The 17,527-nt window shown below is 31.6% G+C and overlaps 1 protein-coding gene across 1 annotated transcript; it reads left to right on the forward strand.

The window, feature by feature from the left end:
• The first annotated feature begins 13,366 nt into the window (after nucleotides 1-13,366).
• On the forward strand, nucleotides 13,367-15,301 carry LOC107483283 (stilbene synthase 3). The gene is made up of 2 exons (XM_016103915.3): nucleotides 13,367-13,605; nucleotides 14,094-15,301. Exons 1-2 carry the CDS (start codon nucleotides 13,425-13,427, stop codon nucleotides 15,083-15,085), a joined length of 1,173 nt encoding a protein of 390 aa, XP_015959401.1. The 5' UTR covers nucleotides 13,367-13,424; the 3' UTR covers nucleotides 15,086-15,301.
• The last annotated feature ends 2,226 nt before the right edge of the window (nucleotides 15,302-17,527 follow it).

The raw sequence follows: 17,527 nt of genomic DNA on the forward strand, positions 1-17,527 counted from the left end.
GACAAAACCTCTCCCTATATATCATTGCTATTTTAAATCCAAACGTACCATGATTCATTCTTTGCATTAGCTATTCATATCCATGTGTCACACTTGTCGAACATGTTTTGCTCTCTATACTTCAGTTGCACATTTTTGAAAGATGACTTCATTTTGTCATTGGACATCTCCAAAGTCAAGGTATGCAAATATTTAAAATTTTTTTAAAAGTCATTCTTAAAGTTCGATAAACTACAACAACAAATTAAAAGCATGAACATTACTCGCTAATTATTTCTTTAGCACTTTTTTAATTTCAATTTATATATGAATTCAATTATCACACATGAACAAATTCCAAACATATAATTACTATATAGCATTATAAGTTTTATACGATCATGCTAATTTTTTTTCATAAATTATATTATTGTTTAATATTTTTATATTAACATCTATACAATTAGATGAGTCCAAGTCTCGAATAAAATAAAATTCTTTCAAAACTCATAATAAAATTATTCAACAATACTATATTAATTTAATCTCTATTATTTATTTTATTAATACTTCATTCTTTTTTCCTACAATACTTATAAATTTGAATATATTTTTGCATGAACTTAAATCTAAAATTGAATTGCCTAAAAATCCTAATAGCTCTATGTCATTTAATTGATTATGTTAATTATATATTCTTTATTCTCTAGCAATATATAACTGTTATACTATTCATTTTATTAAATTTTATGTTACTATTTGTTTAATGCTGAAAATTAAGCAAAAAATAGTTACAAACATGCAAATTTGTTATTTTAGCACAAAAAATATACTTCATAGCTAAACAAAATTTATTATATCATTAAATGACTAATTATTTTATTGCTTTATTAACAAGTTAATGCAGATTTTACGAAACAAAGTTCAAATATTAATAAATAAAATTAAGAAATTCATATTTGGCATGTATGACATTCATATATGTCGTCTCATTCTCTACAATTATCAACTTTCAAGGTATATCTTTCTATTTTGAACTATTTTACTTTTACAATATATATTATTCAATATATATTGCAGCTTTATACATATATTTATTTTCTCAATTTATCTTATTCATGTCATATGACCTTCAATATAAATTGTAAATATTCAATAATTAATTGCTTTGAGTGAGAAATTCATCAATAGTTGGGTCAGAAAAATTTCCAAGACAATTAGTCATTATATCCTCGGATCATACAATCAATTCCGTCAATGGATATATATATTTCTGAACTTTCAAGTTCACATACAATCAAATGTATATATACACTACACATGCATAGTCCTATATCTTTATCTTTCTCTATATAAATTTATTATCCAAACTCTCGTGAAGCCAAAGTGAACAATACTCTTTCTAAAAAATTTAACAAAATCATATGCTCAAACTATAATCAACAAGCTCTCATCTATTTAGGTGATATTAAACTAAAATAACAAGTTATTATATATTCTCAAAAATTATAGTTCTTGTGCTCTATTTTACAAGATTTTTGCAATTATGAAATTATCACTCATTCTCTTTTTGACTTTAACTTTTTGCAAAACTATAAAGCTCTTCCATTTAATTCATAATGTCACCAAATAATTGCACAAAATAGAATTTTATGATGATTTCAAATCTTTTGTTCCACTAGTTTGTTTGCATTATTTTTGTTCTTTGTGCAGAAGAACGATACCACAATTGCTGTTATATTACTTTATCATTATCTAACTAAGTTTTCATAGATCAAATTGTCATCATCATTATTAAGCGCCCTTAATTGAGTCTTATTTGGCCCAAATCTACAAAATAAAGGGACAACTGTTTTTAATTTATCTTTAATATTTTGTATTATTATTTAATTTTATATTTATAAAAGTAAATTCAAACAATATAGAGATCAAGATTTGAGATCATCCTCTACTAACATCATAACTGCTTAAAGCCAAAATTATTATTTTTTACTCTAAATTTAATCAGGTACCAAACATGAGGAGAGGATAAACTCTAAAAAAACTGACATTCATGACCAATGGATCAATCTTGACATTATTTTTATTTCTATTCTAGAATATCTATTCCTTTGCTTCTTTTGTAGTATTTGGTTTGCTCTTTAGATGACTAACATTTTTTCTTGAATTTGAAAAGACAGACAACTACAGATTCATTCAAACAATGAAATAGCTCAAAGTAATAATTATACTAATTCCATGATTATTATTTATTCTGATAATTCTTTGTTTAACCATTATAGGTAATAAAAGGCAAATGACCTCAATAGAACAAATTATCAAGTCATTCATACCTCGGTAATGAAAGACAAATGACCTCAATAGAATAAATTCCCGAGTCATTTATACATCGGTATAACCATGTCTAATCTAGTTTGCTTGTATAAATCTTTTATCAAATTTTAATACATCGTAACTTTTTATGTACTTTATATATTCCAATCGCTCACTTTTACATATTATAACATTTTATATATCATAGTCAATCAACGATTCAATCAATATGAAAAAAGACTCGATTTTCAATCAATCCAAGAATACTCAATTTTCAATTAATCCGAGAACAAACTCGGCTTTCAACCAATCCGAGAACAAATTTGGCTTATAATCAATCCGAGAACAAACTCAACTTTCAACCAATCCGAAAATAAACTCGGCTTTTAACCAATCTGAAACGAATTCGATTTTCAATCAATGTAAACAGAATACTCAATTTTCAATTAATTTGAATACAAACTCGGCTATCAATGAATTTGAGAACAAACTCAATTATTACTCAATCCAACAACAAAGCTTGGCTACCTTATGAAGCACATTTGGCTATATTGTCTAAACAAGGACAAACTCTCTCAATTACTATTTTATACATATTACATCTTAACACCAAGCTCGGTTAAAAAGACTGATCTCGAGCTATATATGCTCTATCCATAATTCTTTTTATGTATTTTCTATCTTCCATGAGACCATGACTAACTATTTCTTTATTTTTACTAATTAATTCCTAGAACCTACTATTCGTGGCATAGCTCTTATTTGAGAGGAATAGGAGCAAAAATCAATAAATATAATAGCTTGTAACCACTATATTTCAATGCATTTTCATTTAATTAATATTATTCTATTTCTCTGTCATAGCATTTGAAATTACATGCTAAGAAACTAAGAAAGTAAGGTGTTGGATTCAAGTAAATCATATAAATGCTTGCATTTATTAAATATTGAATCTTATTATGACAACTTCATGAATTTACATGTAGAATTTTTAACACTAAAGTCATGAATTCAAATTCAAATTTGCCAATATATACAAAATGGCTCTAACCCTCATAGTAATTCTTTAGAAATTTTTAATTCAAAATATCACTAGTTAGCATATGAGTAACCGATTCATTTATTTTATTCTACAATTTATGTATATTTAGTATCATATTCAGTTCACAATATCTTTATTGGTTAAGCCAATAATCATAAATTAAAGATGAGCAATAAATAATCATCGGTCTCTTGTTATAGATTGACGAAGTATCTATCTCACAGTTAACTCGAGAAGATAAAACTCATTGTAGAATTATTTATTTTTTGAATAAATACCGACATAATAACCTGACTAAGTTTGGTGTTCACCATATCGTTATTCACTTATCTTTTAACCGAGTTATAACTCATTTCATTTTCTAAGCTTAGCTTGGATCATATGATCAGGAGACAAAATTTGATGACTGTGATCCGTCACCTTATAGCTCGATTTTTATTATGCACTATGAGTCATAACTCGACTTTATTTGCCTTCATTCTAAGTTTGTAATGAATGATCTTAAAAACCATTATTCTAACTTAATGACAAAAGGTCATAACATCAACTCTATTCATCAATTCTATGCCTATAAAGGCACCAATTTTTATATCTCAAGAAGAACCATGGTGCGAAATTTATAATCCACAAACTAACTGGCAAGTGCACCGGGTCGTACCAAGTAGCACCTCAGGTGAATGAGGGTCGATCCCATAAGGATTGATGGATCAAGCAACAATGGTCAAGTGATTTGCTTAGTCAGACAAACAGAAAATGGTGTTGAAGGTTCAAAAGCATTAACGGTAATTCAAAAAATCAGAAAAGCAAGCAGTAATCAAGTTGTGAATAATATATGGAGAAACAGTTAAGGCTTCAGAGATATCTATCTTTCGGATTGACTTTTCTTACTAACTATTTTAATCATGCAAGACTCAATTCATGGCAAACTATATGTGACTAAACCCTAATTTCTTAGACCTTTAGTCTCCTCTAACCTTCATCAACCACCAATTCCTTGGTCACTTAATTTCAATTAGAGGGTGAAGTTCAATTCTAGTTCATATGCCACAGAAACCCTAATTACCCAAATATAAGAGGATTATTTATCACGTATTTCGTTAAGTCTAGATAATTATAAATTTAGGAGAAATTGTTTTCAAGCTATTGTTCAAATAAAGAACTTTTTCATGTTATACAAGAACTCAATTAGAAAAAGAGTCATACTTCCGTTCCACCAAAATTCATAAGATAAAGAACGAAAACTATTCTTGAAAAATAAATCAGTACATGAATTAAAATAGAAAAGTAATTGTATCAATCCATACAATAGACAGAGCTCCTAACCTTAACAGTGGAGGTTTAGTCGCTCATGGTTCAAAGAGAAAATAAGGATTCTGAAAATTGTGGAATGAGGTCTGAGAGAAGAGATGCCCGAAGGGCTTATTCTTTTCTCTTTTATATCTAATCCTAATTAATGTAAAATATATTTTCTAAAATCTAAATAATATTTTTTCCTAATTATAAATGAAATAAAGTTTAATCAAAATTATGTAATTGATTCACATAGCCTTATGTATACGAGTTGGGGACCACTTGTGTATTAAAGGTTGGCACCAAACTTGGTTCTCCAAGTTTAGCGTGGAATGATTCGTGTAACTCCCCCTTGGGGTCTTCAAGCTGGTGCCGAACTTCAAGAACTTCAAGTTCAGTGTGGGATAGGCAGAGTGAATTCTCCTTGGAGTTTCTTCATTGGCGCCGAACTTGAGGTGCTGCAAGCTCGGCGTGGAGGTTGTGCTTACAGCTTTTCTTGGAGCTTTTGGGTTGGCGCCAAACTTGAGTAAACTCAAGTTCGGCGTGGAGAAGGAAGCACGATTCATTGGAGGAGATGATGCTGGCGCCAAACTTGAAGAACTTCAGGTTCGGCGTGGAGGAGGCAGCAGACATTCCTTTGGCTTTCTTCTTGTGGCGCCAAACTTGGGGAATCCAAGTTTGGCGTGGATGAAGCAGCCTTGATTCTTCAATCTCTCCATTCTCTATCCTTGGCTTCAACTCCGTGAAATTCATCCAAAATGTTACCCGCAGTAAACAGAATTGCACACAATTCAAATTCGCATTCTTAGTGACTAAAATATATTAAATCTTGATTAAACTTAGCAATTCAAGTGCAAATTCACTAGGAAAAGATAAAGAAGATGCTCACGCATCACAACACCAAACTTGAATTGTTGCTTGTCATCGAGCAACCAAAGTTAGTACATGATTAAGATGTGAATATGCATGAGAAGTAAGAGTTCAATTATGCTCATGTCTCTCCTTAAAGTGGGGTTTATCTCTTGCAATTCTGAACAATTTTGGCATCTCACTCTCCTTTGAATTAGAGGAATGTCACTGTCATTCGGATTTAGAATCCGGATCATATTATGAATTCTCTGGCCTTTATACTTTGGATTAATCCTTGAACACAACAAATTTTCTTTAATTCTCTTTTCTTAGGTGCTTTGCACCTTGAGCATAACCATGACTTTAAATGTTTTGTCTCAAGCTTCACTTGACACAAAAACACCACAAGCACTTAACTGGGGAACTCTTTTTAGGTACTGATTTTTCTTTCAGTTACTCCCAGATAGTGGTGCTCAAAGCCTTTGGCTTACTCTGTTAAATGCACTTGATCTCGACTCTTAGTGCTCTGTCGCAAGGATTACTTGACACAATTACACCACAAGCATATGATTAGGGAAACAACTCTTTGAGCTTTTAATCATGTCTGACCTTCCTAGTCATTGATGCTCAGAGCCTTGGACCTTGCTTTTATTTTGCTTTTGCTGTTTCTTTTGCTTCAAGGATTAAGCTTTTGTTTAATTCAAAAAATTCATAATAGTTCTCTAAATTTCTATTCCTTATGCACCAACATCCCTTGATTCAAATTCAATTATGCACCGTTCATATCATGCATTCAGAATCACAAATAATACCACCACATTTAAGTAAATAAGACTACTCTTAAATATAACTCAATTTCTCATGAAATACATCATTTTTTTCTTTTTATATTCAAGCTCAGTGAGCGGTACATGAGACAAAAGGAATTTTTTTAACTAAAAGCAAATAACAGAATGAACCTAAATCTTAGAACTGAAAGTACTAAAGATCATGCAGGCAATCAAAGCAACAGAAAATAGAAGACAACAAACTAAGAACAGAAGGGAAAATAGAATGAAAGGAACTCAACCACGTCAGTTATGTTGGTGGCCGTCTCATTCCTCCAACTGTGCTCCTCCATGAAGAACATTCATCTCCCCATGGTGCCACTGATGATAAGCTAAACAGAGAGCGGACTCTACAACAGCAAAGTTAAAAGTTTGCTTGTCCCCAAGCAAAGAAAAACTCCAAGGTGTCAAAAATTCCTTTTAATTGCTCCTGTTCCTATTCTAATCACTCTGCATGACCAAAACACATGCAAAACAAGAAAAATTCTAAAAAAAACTGAGATAAAGTAATTTAAAACCAAAACTAAAATAACTATAATGCTAAAATCAAAATAACTATAAAATTAAAACCATAGTAACTGCAGAACCAAGGATACTAGTAGTTGGGTTGCCTTCCAACAAGCGCTTCTTTAATGTCACTAGCTTGACACTTGATTGTTGAATTTTCTTCCTCTTCTTTCAGCTGGTTAAAAGAAATGTCTCCAAGGTGGGGGGGAGGGAGGGGGGGAGAGGTGAAAATTAGTGCCCTCTGATATAAATTTCTCCTAACAAGCTTTTTTTATTGTAGTTAGCTTAACTCACCTTGCTTGTTTGGATAGAGGTTGGATTGTTTTTTGCCGACCTTCTCTTTTTTTTGGATATTTTCTGTGTTTCTTGGTCACAATCCCCTTTTCAGTGCTTTCCTTGGTTGTCTTCACTTCTTTGATTTCAAAACTTGGGTGTTGTGTGATGGTTGGATTGTACCCTTCATCAAGAACTTCTTGAATTGGTGGTTCAAGAAACTCACCCTCTATGCCACTCTGTGCTTCATTGGAGTGTAGATTCCCATAATTGTTTTCATCCCTTACAACCTCCTTTGTTTGTGCATCTTCCTTCTTTGTTTGTGTATCTTCCTCCTTTGTTTTTGCATCTTCCTCTTCTTCCATGTGTGAAGGTGGAGAGTTCTCTAATTCACTGGAGTATGAAATCCTTTGATTGATTTTCTCACTTTCTTCCATATGATCTTGCATTATATCTCTTGGGAAGGAATTTGCTTGTTCCTCTTTCTGGGGTTTGATAATTAACTCCACATATTTATCTACATTTTTGACACTCATCCTTATATCATGTGTGAATTCTTTTATGAGAAGCTCAAGAGATGATGGTTCTTGATATAAATAAGAAGATGGTGGCTCTTGATATGAATAAAAAGGAGACGATGGTTCTTGATAAGAGTAAAAAGAGGATGGTTCTTGGTATGAATAGGGAGATGGTGGCTTTTGATATGGGTAGAAAGATGATGGTTCTTGATATGGATAGAGAGGTAGTAGTCTTGGTATGAATATGGAGATGGTGCTTCTTGATATGAATATGGAGATGGTGATTCTTGATAGTTAGAACATGGAGCACTGAAGTTTCTTTAGTTTTGACTTTGCCAACTAAAATTTGGATAGTTCCCCCATCCACAATAATAAGAATCACTCCTTGGGTGTGAGTAGTAACCCATGTGATCTCTCTTCATTATTTTTTCTTAGCATAAAACACCAAACAGAATTAAATGCACCATGTAGTAAACAGACAAGTAAAGAAGAAAGAACATAAAGAAAAATAAAAATAATAAAAAAATAAAAATAAAATAAAATATAAAAGAAAACAAAAATAAAATAAAGAAAATAAACTGGATAATTAAGAAAATAAAAAACTAATAAGCAAAAAGGAGTATAAAATTCAAACTCAATAAGTAAAATAACTAGGAAGAATGAAATAACTAAGGGAACACCAAACTTAATTTAAGAAATTAAGAGAAAAGAATATTTTAAATAAAATAAATCAAAAAATAATTTTTTAAAAAAAATTTAAAGAAATAAGTTAAATGGAATTAAAGCAAAAACACCTAATCTAAGCAATCAAACTACAAATAGTTGTCAATCACAGTCAATCCCCGGCAACGGCGCCAAAAACTTGGTGCGGAATTTATAATCCACAAACTAACCGGCAAGTGCATCGGGTCGTACCAAGTAGTACCTCAGGTAAATGATGGTCGATCCCACGAGGATTGATAGATCAAGCAACAATGGTCAAGTGATTTGCTTAGTCAGACAAACAGAAAATGGTGTTGAAGGTTCAAAAGCATTAACAGTAATTCAGAGAATCAGAAAAGTAAGCAGTAAACAAGTTATGAATAATATATGGAGAAACAGTTAAGGTTTCAGAGATATCTATCTTCCGGATTGACTTTTCTTACTAACTATTTTAATCATGCAAGAATCAATTCGTGGCAAACTATATATGACTAAGACCTAATTCCTTAGATCTTTTTAGTCTCCTCTAACCTTCATCAACCGCCAATTCCTTGGTCACTTAATTCCAATTAGAGGGTAAAGTTCAATTCTAGTTTATATGCCACAAAACCCTAATTACCCAAATATAAGAGGATTATATGTAATGTATCCCGTTAAGTCTAGCTAATTAGAAATTTAGGAGAAATTATTTTTGAAATATAAATCAATACATGAATTAAAATAGAAAAGTAATTGTATCAATCCATACAATAGACAGAGCTCCTAACCTTAACAGTGGAGGTTTAGTTGCTCATGGTTCAAAGAGAAAAACAAGGATTCTGAAAAGCTGAAAATTGTGGAATGAGGTCTGAGAGAAGAAATGCCCAAAGGGCTGATTCTTTTTCCTTTTATATCTAATCCTAATTAAGGTAAAATATACTTCCTAAAAACTAAATAATATTTTTTCCTAATTATAAAAGTAATAAAGTTTAATCAAAATTATGTAATTGATTCACATAGCCTTATGTATACGAATTGGAGACCACATGTGTATTAAAGGTTAGCGCCAAACTTGGATTCTCCAGAATCCAAGTTTGGCGTGGAGTGATTGATGTAACTCCCCATTGGGGTTTTCAAGCTGGCGCCGAACTTGAAGAACTTCAAGTTCGGTGTGGGATAGGCAGAGTGAATTCTTCTTGGAGTTTCTTCATTGGCGCCGAATTTGAGGTGCTGCAAGTTCGGCGTGGAGGTTGTGCGCACAGCTTTCCTTGGAGCTTCTGGGTTGGCGCTGAACATGGAGAAGGCAGCACGATTCCCTTGGAGGAGTTGATGCTGGCGCCAAACTTGAAGAACTTCAAGTTCGGCGTGGAGGAGGCAGCACACATTCCTTTGGCTTTCTTGTTGTGGCGCCAAACTTGGGGAATCCAAGTTTGGCGTGGATGAAACAGCCTTGATTTTTCACTCTCTCCATTCTCTATCCTTGGCTTCAACTCCATGAAATTTGTCCAAAATGCTACCTGCAGTAAACAGAATTGCACACAACTCAAAGTAGCATTCATAGTGGTTATAATATATTAAATCTTGATTAAACTTAGCAATTCAAGTGCAAATTCACTAGGAAAAGATAGAGAAGATGCTCACGCATCAAACCATATGATATATTCTATTTCATGTTTTAACATTCTATAATCATAAAATTCTTATACCTCTTAAATACTTATTGACTTGAGCTCGGAGTGTCTTTTGCAGGTACCCATCTACTGTGTTCTTTGTCGTCCGAGTTATACTCACTCCATTAAAGAAAAGATATATTACAACAGCGCAAGAGACAAGCTATAGCCCAGAAATTCATCCACACTAGAACAAAACTGAAAAAGTAATTTCTAAACTTGGGTTAATTTCAGTAAATATTGATTGTTGCGTTAATGGTTGCATGTTGTTCTTTGCTAAAGATTACAAAGATTTAAAGGAATGTAAATTTTATAGTGCACCACGCTATGATGCAAAAATAGTGAATAAAAAACATAAAAAAATTTCTCTGTATGTATTAAACAATATTGTATTTGATAGGCAAATACATATTATTAGCTTCAATACTGTAGTGTTTTTATAATAAGAGTTTATGGGAGCATGCTTTTATTAATATAATTGATTTGTTTAAGAAATAAAAATTAATAATACTTAAATCTATAATCCTTTTTAAAAGATTTACCTTCATCCATCTTAAAATTTTCATTTACTTTGATTCTGCAATTATTTAAAACATTTAAATCTGTAAAATAAAGTTTAGATATTGTTGTATTTTAGTAGTATGTATGCTAAGTGTCTAATTTGGTCTTTTATCTATGTTGGATTGCTGAGCAAATTGAGATTAAGCTCTTTACAAGTTAAAAAGTTGGTTATTGAAGTTAATGACATAATGCAATGTATGATCCTACTGACATATTTTTTATTGTATGATGATGATAACAAGTAAATCAGTTACTCTAGAATTATGTAGAATTTGTTCTCCATTTCTTTTTTCAAATTCTACTTTTTTATTGTTCTATTTTTGGTACTTATTAAATTATTATCTCCCTTACATAATCATTTTATTAAATTTAAGATGAGTGAAGTTTTGGATTTATTTCTATTTTTGTTTCTTAACATGCTTTATTTTTAGTTTTCATATAAGCACTTAACATATACTTTAATTTGCTGTATGTATGGTTTCACTAGCTAGTACCGTTGTTACTGGTAAAAAAGGATAAGACTGTGCTTATATATCATATTATGTGATCTATGACGTGCGTGGTCTTTGTCTGGATAATGGTAATTTTTATTCTTTTTATTGTCTCATGTAATAATTAATCTGATTTTGATATTGGCAGGATGAATTTAAGAATGTTACAGAACAGACTACACAAAAAATATCTGAAGAAAAAAGTAATGCACTAAATAAGATGGATGTGTGGTGTGAAATAGCCGGAACTAAAAAGAGAAGAATTTATAAACTTGGAATAGAATTCACTGCAGTTAAGAAAAGATCTAGTTATCGTGACTTTAGTTATCAGTCATCTGATTGGTTGCGAAAGTCAAAACGTGAAGAAATAATAAAGAAAATGCAAGAAGAAAACGATGATTTGAAAACTAGGTTGAAAAAGATAGAAAAAAGATTTAAACTAAAAAACCGTTTGCTTCATCAACAAATGATGAAAAAACTTAATTTTAAAATTTCGATTTCTCAACTAGAAGGTAGAAAAATAAATATAGGAGAGAACGAAGATGGTGAACGTACATCTGAAGAGTGATTATTTTATTATAGTTGTGATTCTAGTTAGTTAATAGACTTTAAATAATGTAATTAGTAATTTGAAAGTGTTGTTTACTTATTATTGTTCTTGACTATGATACTGAATTGTTGAGTTATTTTGGTTATTGGTTAAGTGCGTTATGTTATTTGAGATATATCTCTTATGGGTTGGCTTTTATGTGTTAAAGTGTATATTTTGTGTTGATAGTTTTTCAATATTTGATGGTCTAGATGTAGAAATTTAGTAAAAAATTGATAATTAAAAAATTAGGATCAGCCATGGAGATTTGGTCACTAAAATGCTTAGTTAGGAATTAGCAATCGAATTGTTGGTTGCTAAAATATAGGTCCCTACTTAGCGACTAAATTAGAGACCGAAACATTGGTCGCAAATTAGCAACTGAGTTAGCGACCGATTTAGCGACAGAAAATTTGGTCACAAACCGATTGTGTTAGCAACCGATTTATCGACTGATACTCTTTGGTGAGAGTTTGGTGACCTTGTTCATAAATCGGTCACTAATATTTAACGGCTGAAGTTGGTCGCTATTTTCTGATTAGCAACCAAGGTTTTAGTGACCACCCGAATTTATAGCTAAATTAATCGCTAAATCAGTCGTTATTTCAATAATTTCTTGTAGTGTAATATTAAAAAAGTATTTTATCCTTTTATAATCAACAAAAAAAATAGTATTTTAGTCTTTTATAATAAAATTTTATTTTTGAATACAGAACTTTGATCCTAATAAAAACAGCATTTTAGTCCTATTAAACTTAATAAAAAGGATATATTAATTTTTTTTTATTCAATTATGTTTTTCTCGTTTACCTGTAATACTTAACAAGAAAGTATATTATATATATTAAGAAAAAAACAACATAATATTTATATAGTTGCCAATGAAGAATATGATAACGACATATATATGCTTCTTAATATACATACACAAGTGGGGATGTGGACATAAATAGTGGAATATCTTAGTCAAATATGTTTTGCCTGACATGCTATATATATCTTAATCAAATATGGTTGCGGCCATCTTAGTAAATTCATCTACTAAACTCATCTAATATAGTCAATTAAATAAGACCAGCAGACTCATATATGGTGGTAGACTCCACTCTCATCCACCAAACTCCTCACACACCCAGTCCAACTACAATTACTACATCATGTTTAATTTTAATAATGAAATTTATGTAAGAATGATAACATCACTTATAAATATACAATAAGCTAAGTATCATTAATTATAATAACACACGAACATTTTTGCTTCGAAGAGATTTGAACATGGCATGGATATAATGATATTAGTGAAGCACGTGATAAGCCCAGCTACCCTTTTTCTTCTAAGTAGAAATAGGTATTTTAAACAAGTGCAAAAGGGCTTTACGATTTGATATAATACCACCAAAATAATTATCATAAGTGTTTGCTTCCTCCAAGGCTTTACAATTTTTATAAGTTTCTCCAATAAATCACTGAATAAGAGAGTGATGTAATAGAAATTTCCTCCCCGAGCCTCCAAATTATTGGTCCAGAATTGCAGCGGGTTTATCCTTTCAAAGTCAGAGAACATCGTTTTCGAATAGTGCTGACCTGGGACATTATCACAGAACATCATTTTTGAAGTTAACTAACTAAATAAATAATAATCGTTGTCACTATCACAACACTTTTGAGTTGAGCACGTTTTCTATATCCATTTAATTCCACATATGCCCCTACTCTCAAGCATATAAATATGATCCCACCCCTGCCTAAGTCTTCATCAAATCAAAATACATTTGTTATTCCAAAGAACATATCTGAGCTTTGCTATCTCAAAAAACTTAGCTAACAAAAGATGGTGGCTGTGAATGACATCCGCAAGGTTCAACAAAGGGCAGAAGGCCCAGCAACCGTGTTGGCGATTGGCACAGCAAATCCACCAAATTGTATTGATCAGAGTACATATGCAGATTATTATTTCAGAGTAACCAATAGCGAACACATGACTGACCTAAAAAAAAAGTTCAAACGTATTTGTAAGTATTGTTATCAAATATTTTGATGTTGTTTAATTTAATATCTATCAACCTAAAATTCATCATTTTACTTTGATATTAATTATTGATACACAACAATTAACATATTATACCTTGTACCATAATATGATATATATCCAACTCATAGCAATAACAATAATAACTACCTAACAAGTTACTATTTCCCTATGTTCCTAAATATACACAAATCTATTTGGTCATATATACTTTCTTGATCTTTCACATACTTATTTATTTACTCATATATAATTATATTTAATACATTATATCTATAATTAAATTTTGATAAACTATTTAAATCAAACCTGAAAGTTTAAATTAGATTACTACATGAATAACTTGAAAGGTTTGATACGCGAAATGATCGAAATTTAAAATGTCAAAACCCAATTTTTTTTAGATATAAGTGAATGATGTTTTAAACTTGAGAAAGAGTATTGATGGATGTGAATTATATATCATTTTAGGTGAGAGGACAATGATCAAGAACAGACATATGTACTTAACAGAAGAGATATTAAAAGAGAACCCCAATATGTGCGCATACAAGGCACCGTCGTTGGATGCAAGGGAAGACATGATGATCAGAGAGGTACCAAGGGTTGGAAAAGAGGCCGCAACCAAGGCCATCAAGGAATGGGGCCAGCCAATGTCTAAGATCACACATTTGATCTTCTGTACCACCAGCGGCGTTGCATTGCCCGGCGTTGATTACGAACTCATCGTACTCTTAGGGCTCGATCCATGCGTCAAGAGGTACATGATGTACCACCAAGGTTGCTTCGCTGGCGGCACTGTCCTTCGCTTGGCTAAGGACTTGGCTGAAAACAACAAAGATGCTCGTGTGCTTATCGTTTGTTCTGAGAATACTGCAGTTACTTTCCGTGGTCCTAGTGAGACAGACATGGATAGTCTTGTAGGGCAAGCATTATTTGCGGATGGAGCTGCTGCGATTATCATTGGTTCTGATCCTGTGCCAGAGGTTGAGAAGCCTATCTTTGAGCTTGTTTCGACCGATCAAAAACTTGTCCCTGGCAGCCATGGAGCTATCGGTGGTCTCCTTCGTGAAGTTGGACTTACATTCTATCTTAACAAGAGTGTTCCTGATATTATTTCGCAGAACATCAACGAAGCACTCAGTAAAGCTTTTGATCCGTTGGGTATATCTGATTATAACTCAATATTTTGGATTGCACACCCTGGTGGACGTGCAATTCTAGACCAAGTTGAACAGAAAGTGAATTTGAAGCCAGAGAAGATGAAAGCCACTAGAGATGTGCTTAGCAATTACGGTAACATGTCAAGTGCATGTGTGTTCTTCATTATGGATTTGATGAGGAAGAAGTCCCTTGAAAGAGGGCTTAAAACCACTGGAGAAGGACTTGATTGGGGTGTGCTTTTTGGATTTGGTCCTGGTCTTACTATTGAAACTGTTGTTCTTCGCAGCGTGGCCATATGATGCATATAGTTATATGTCTCTGCATGTATACGACTATGTTATTTTTTAATAATTTTCTTTTTCTCTAAAATATGGCCCAGATTGGCCCATATAGAATATTAGATGAATGAAAACTTAGTTAAAAATGTCTAAAGTTAATTCTTTATGTTTAAGAATTCAATATCAAAGTTTGTAACTGATAGTAAAATATATATCAAATTCTTTTCGATTGAGCAACATGATAGATACCAATATTTGGATTGCATTTTCATCTATAAATACAGCAATAAGCACCTTCATGAGATTCCATTAAAGAAAAAGTCAAAGTATATATTAGGTATGATAGTCCAAGGCTTGGGATTATTATGTTTCTAGTTTTTTATATTATCGTTTGTTTGAAGTATCTGGTGCAATGATATAATAATATAATGTTACTTTCTTGTGTAATTTTTAATATGTTACGTTATTATACAAGCTTGAATATAATAAAATTAATCTTATAGAAACTCGTGTCATCTTGTGTTGTAGGAAATACGTAATAAAATTCAATTTGATATATACTATTGTGTATTGTTCTAGTTATAACTTGTGTTACACACATTAAAGTAGCATATATAGTGTGTGTTTGGATTACCGTTTGCAAACGGAGGTTTGTATAAAATTGATTTTGTAAAAGTGATTTTGATCAAAAGTGAGTTAGTATTAACGTGGTTTATGTTTGGTAATTTTTATTCAAAATGGATTATAGTAAACTAAATATTGTTTGGATTACATTATTCAAAATCACTTTTAGATAGAAAATTACAAAAAAGGACATGAGTTTAAATAATTATTTTATGTTATCTTATAATTTTATTTTAAATATTTAAATAAATTTTAATATTTTTTTAGTATTATCAGTATTCTTTAGTACTCTAATAGAATTAATAGAATCATAATACAAAGTAAAAAAAATATTCTATACAAAAAAGAAATAACAATAACAGTAAAAGAACTCATATAAAAAAACAGAAGTTTTATAAAAAATAATATGCATAAGAAAGTATTAAAAAGATATATTATAAAAAAGAAAATAATAAATATATGAATAATAAAGGGTATAATTGGTACATAGAACATAAAATTTAATCCAACGTGAAAAGCTGAACGGAAAAGCTAGAATTTTTAGCTTTTGGTAAACGTGGGTTGAAGACAAAAATCACTTCTACGTTTACAGAATAAAACCATTGCCAAACATAAAGATGAAGCGTTCAAGGAGCTCAAACGAGCTTTTCTCTTCTCCAACGTAAATCCAAACACACCCATAGTAGTTTAAATATATATCTCATTTTATAGCTCTACAAGCAGAATACGTTTAGAAAACAGCAACATTTCTCGGAACTGTCAGTATCTACTCCTTTTGAAATGAAATTCACCAAACTTGTATTTTAAACTCTTTATAATCAAACTCAAATTTCGAATGTCTGGGACGATTAAACAACCCCTAATTCTAAAAGAAAATTTTCATCTTTTTAAAATTAATTTATTACATGGTATATGTTAGCCTTTTTAAAACTAAATTTAGTTGTTTTCTATTTTATAATACAAATTAAACAATTTTAATGAAGCAAATCACACTAAACTTTCATTTTCTGTTAAATTAATGACAACTAAATCTAAAGAAAATATTTCTCAACGATCTATCGATTAATTGTTTCGGTTTATGAGAGAGACCCACGCACCCGAAAGATAATGTAATCCGAGAAAATTACTATGAAACTAAAAAAAATAGTTTTTGTAAAACCCAGTTAATTAACGGCTAATTAACCCATAAATGAGAATTTATTCTAGAAAGTCCAAAATGTGATTTTTATGGCTAAATGTGATAGAGGAGATTGAGACGAGAATTTCGGTACCAATTTTATAGAATTCGGACCAAGATTGGACCGAACGGGCCAAATTGGGCCAACCGGACCCAAAGTGGGCCCTTGGCCCAACATAACTAGACCAAAACCCTAGTTTTCAGTATTCTCTCTCCTCACTAGACACACTCACATGCTGAAAATGGAGGCCATGGAGGGAAGAACACTCTCTCAAGTTCTTTCTCTCTCTTGATCTTCAAACCACCATAACTTTTGATCTAGAGCTCCGATTGTCGCACCGTTTGCGGCCACGCGTTCACCGCGGAGAGCTCTACAAAACCCATACAATCAATTATGAGGTAAGCTATGTGTTTCTGTTCGAAATTCCAGCCCTTATTTTCGAGTTTCATGGGTGAAATGTTGAGATTTTGGACTCTTTGATGTTATAGGACCCAACCCTCTTGAAGGAGAAGGTTAATCTTGTCTTCTTGGACCTTGGGTGTGGTAAGATTCTCAACCCTAGTGTATTTTGTTGTTTTATGATGTTTGGATTTTGAGATGTTGTGTATGGGTATGATGATTGTGGCTTAGGTTGTGTATATGTGAATATTGGAGCTTGATT

The sequence above is a fragment of the Arachis duranensis genome, chromosome 4 (genome assembly GCF_000817695.3).
Source record: "Arachis duranensis cultivar V14167 chromosome 4, aradu.V14167.gnm2.J7QH, whole genome shotgun sequence".
NCBI lineage: Eukaryota > Viridiplantae > Streptophyta > Magnoliopsida > Fabales > Fabaceae > Arachis > Arachis duranensis.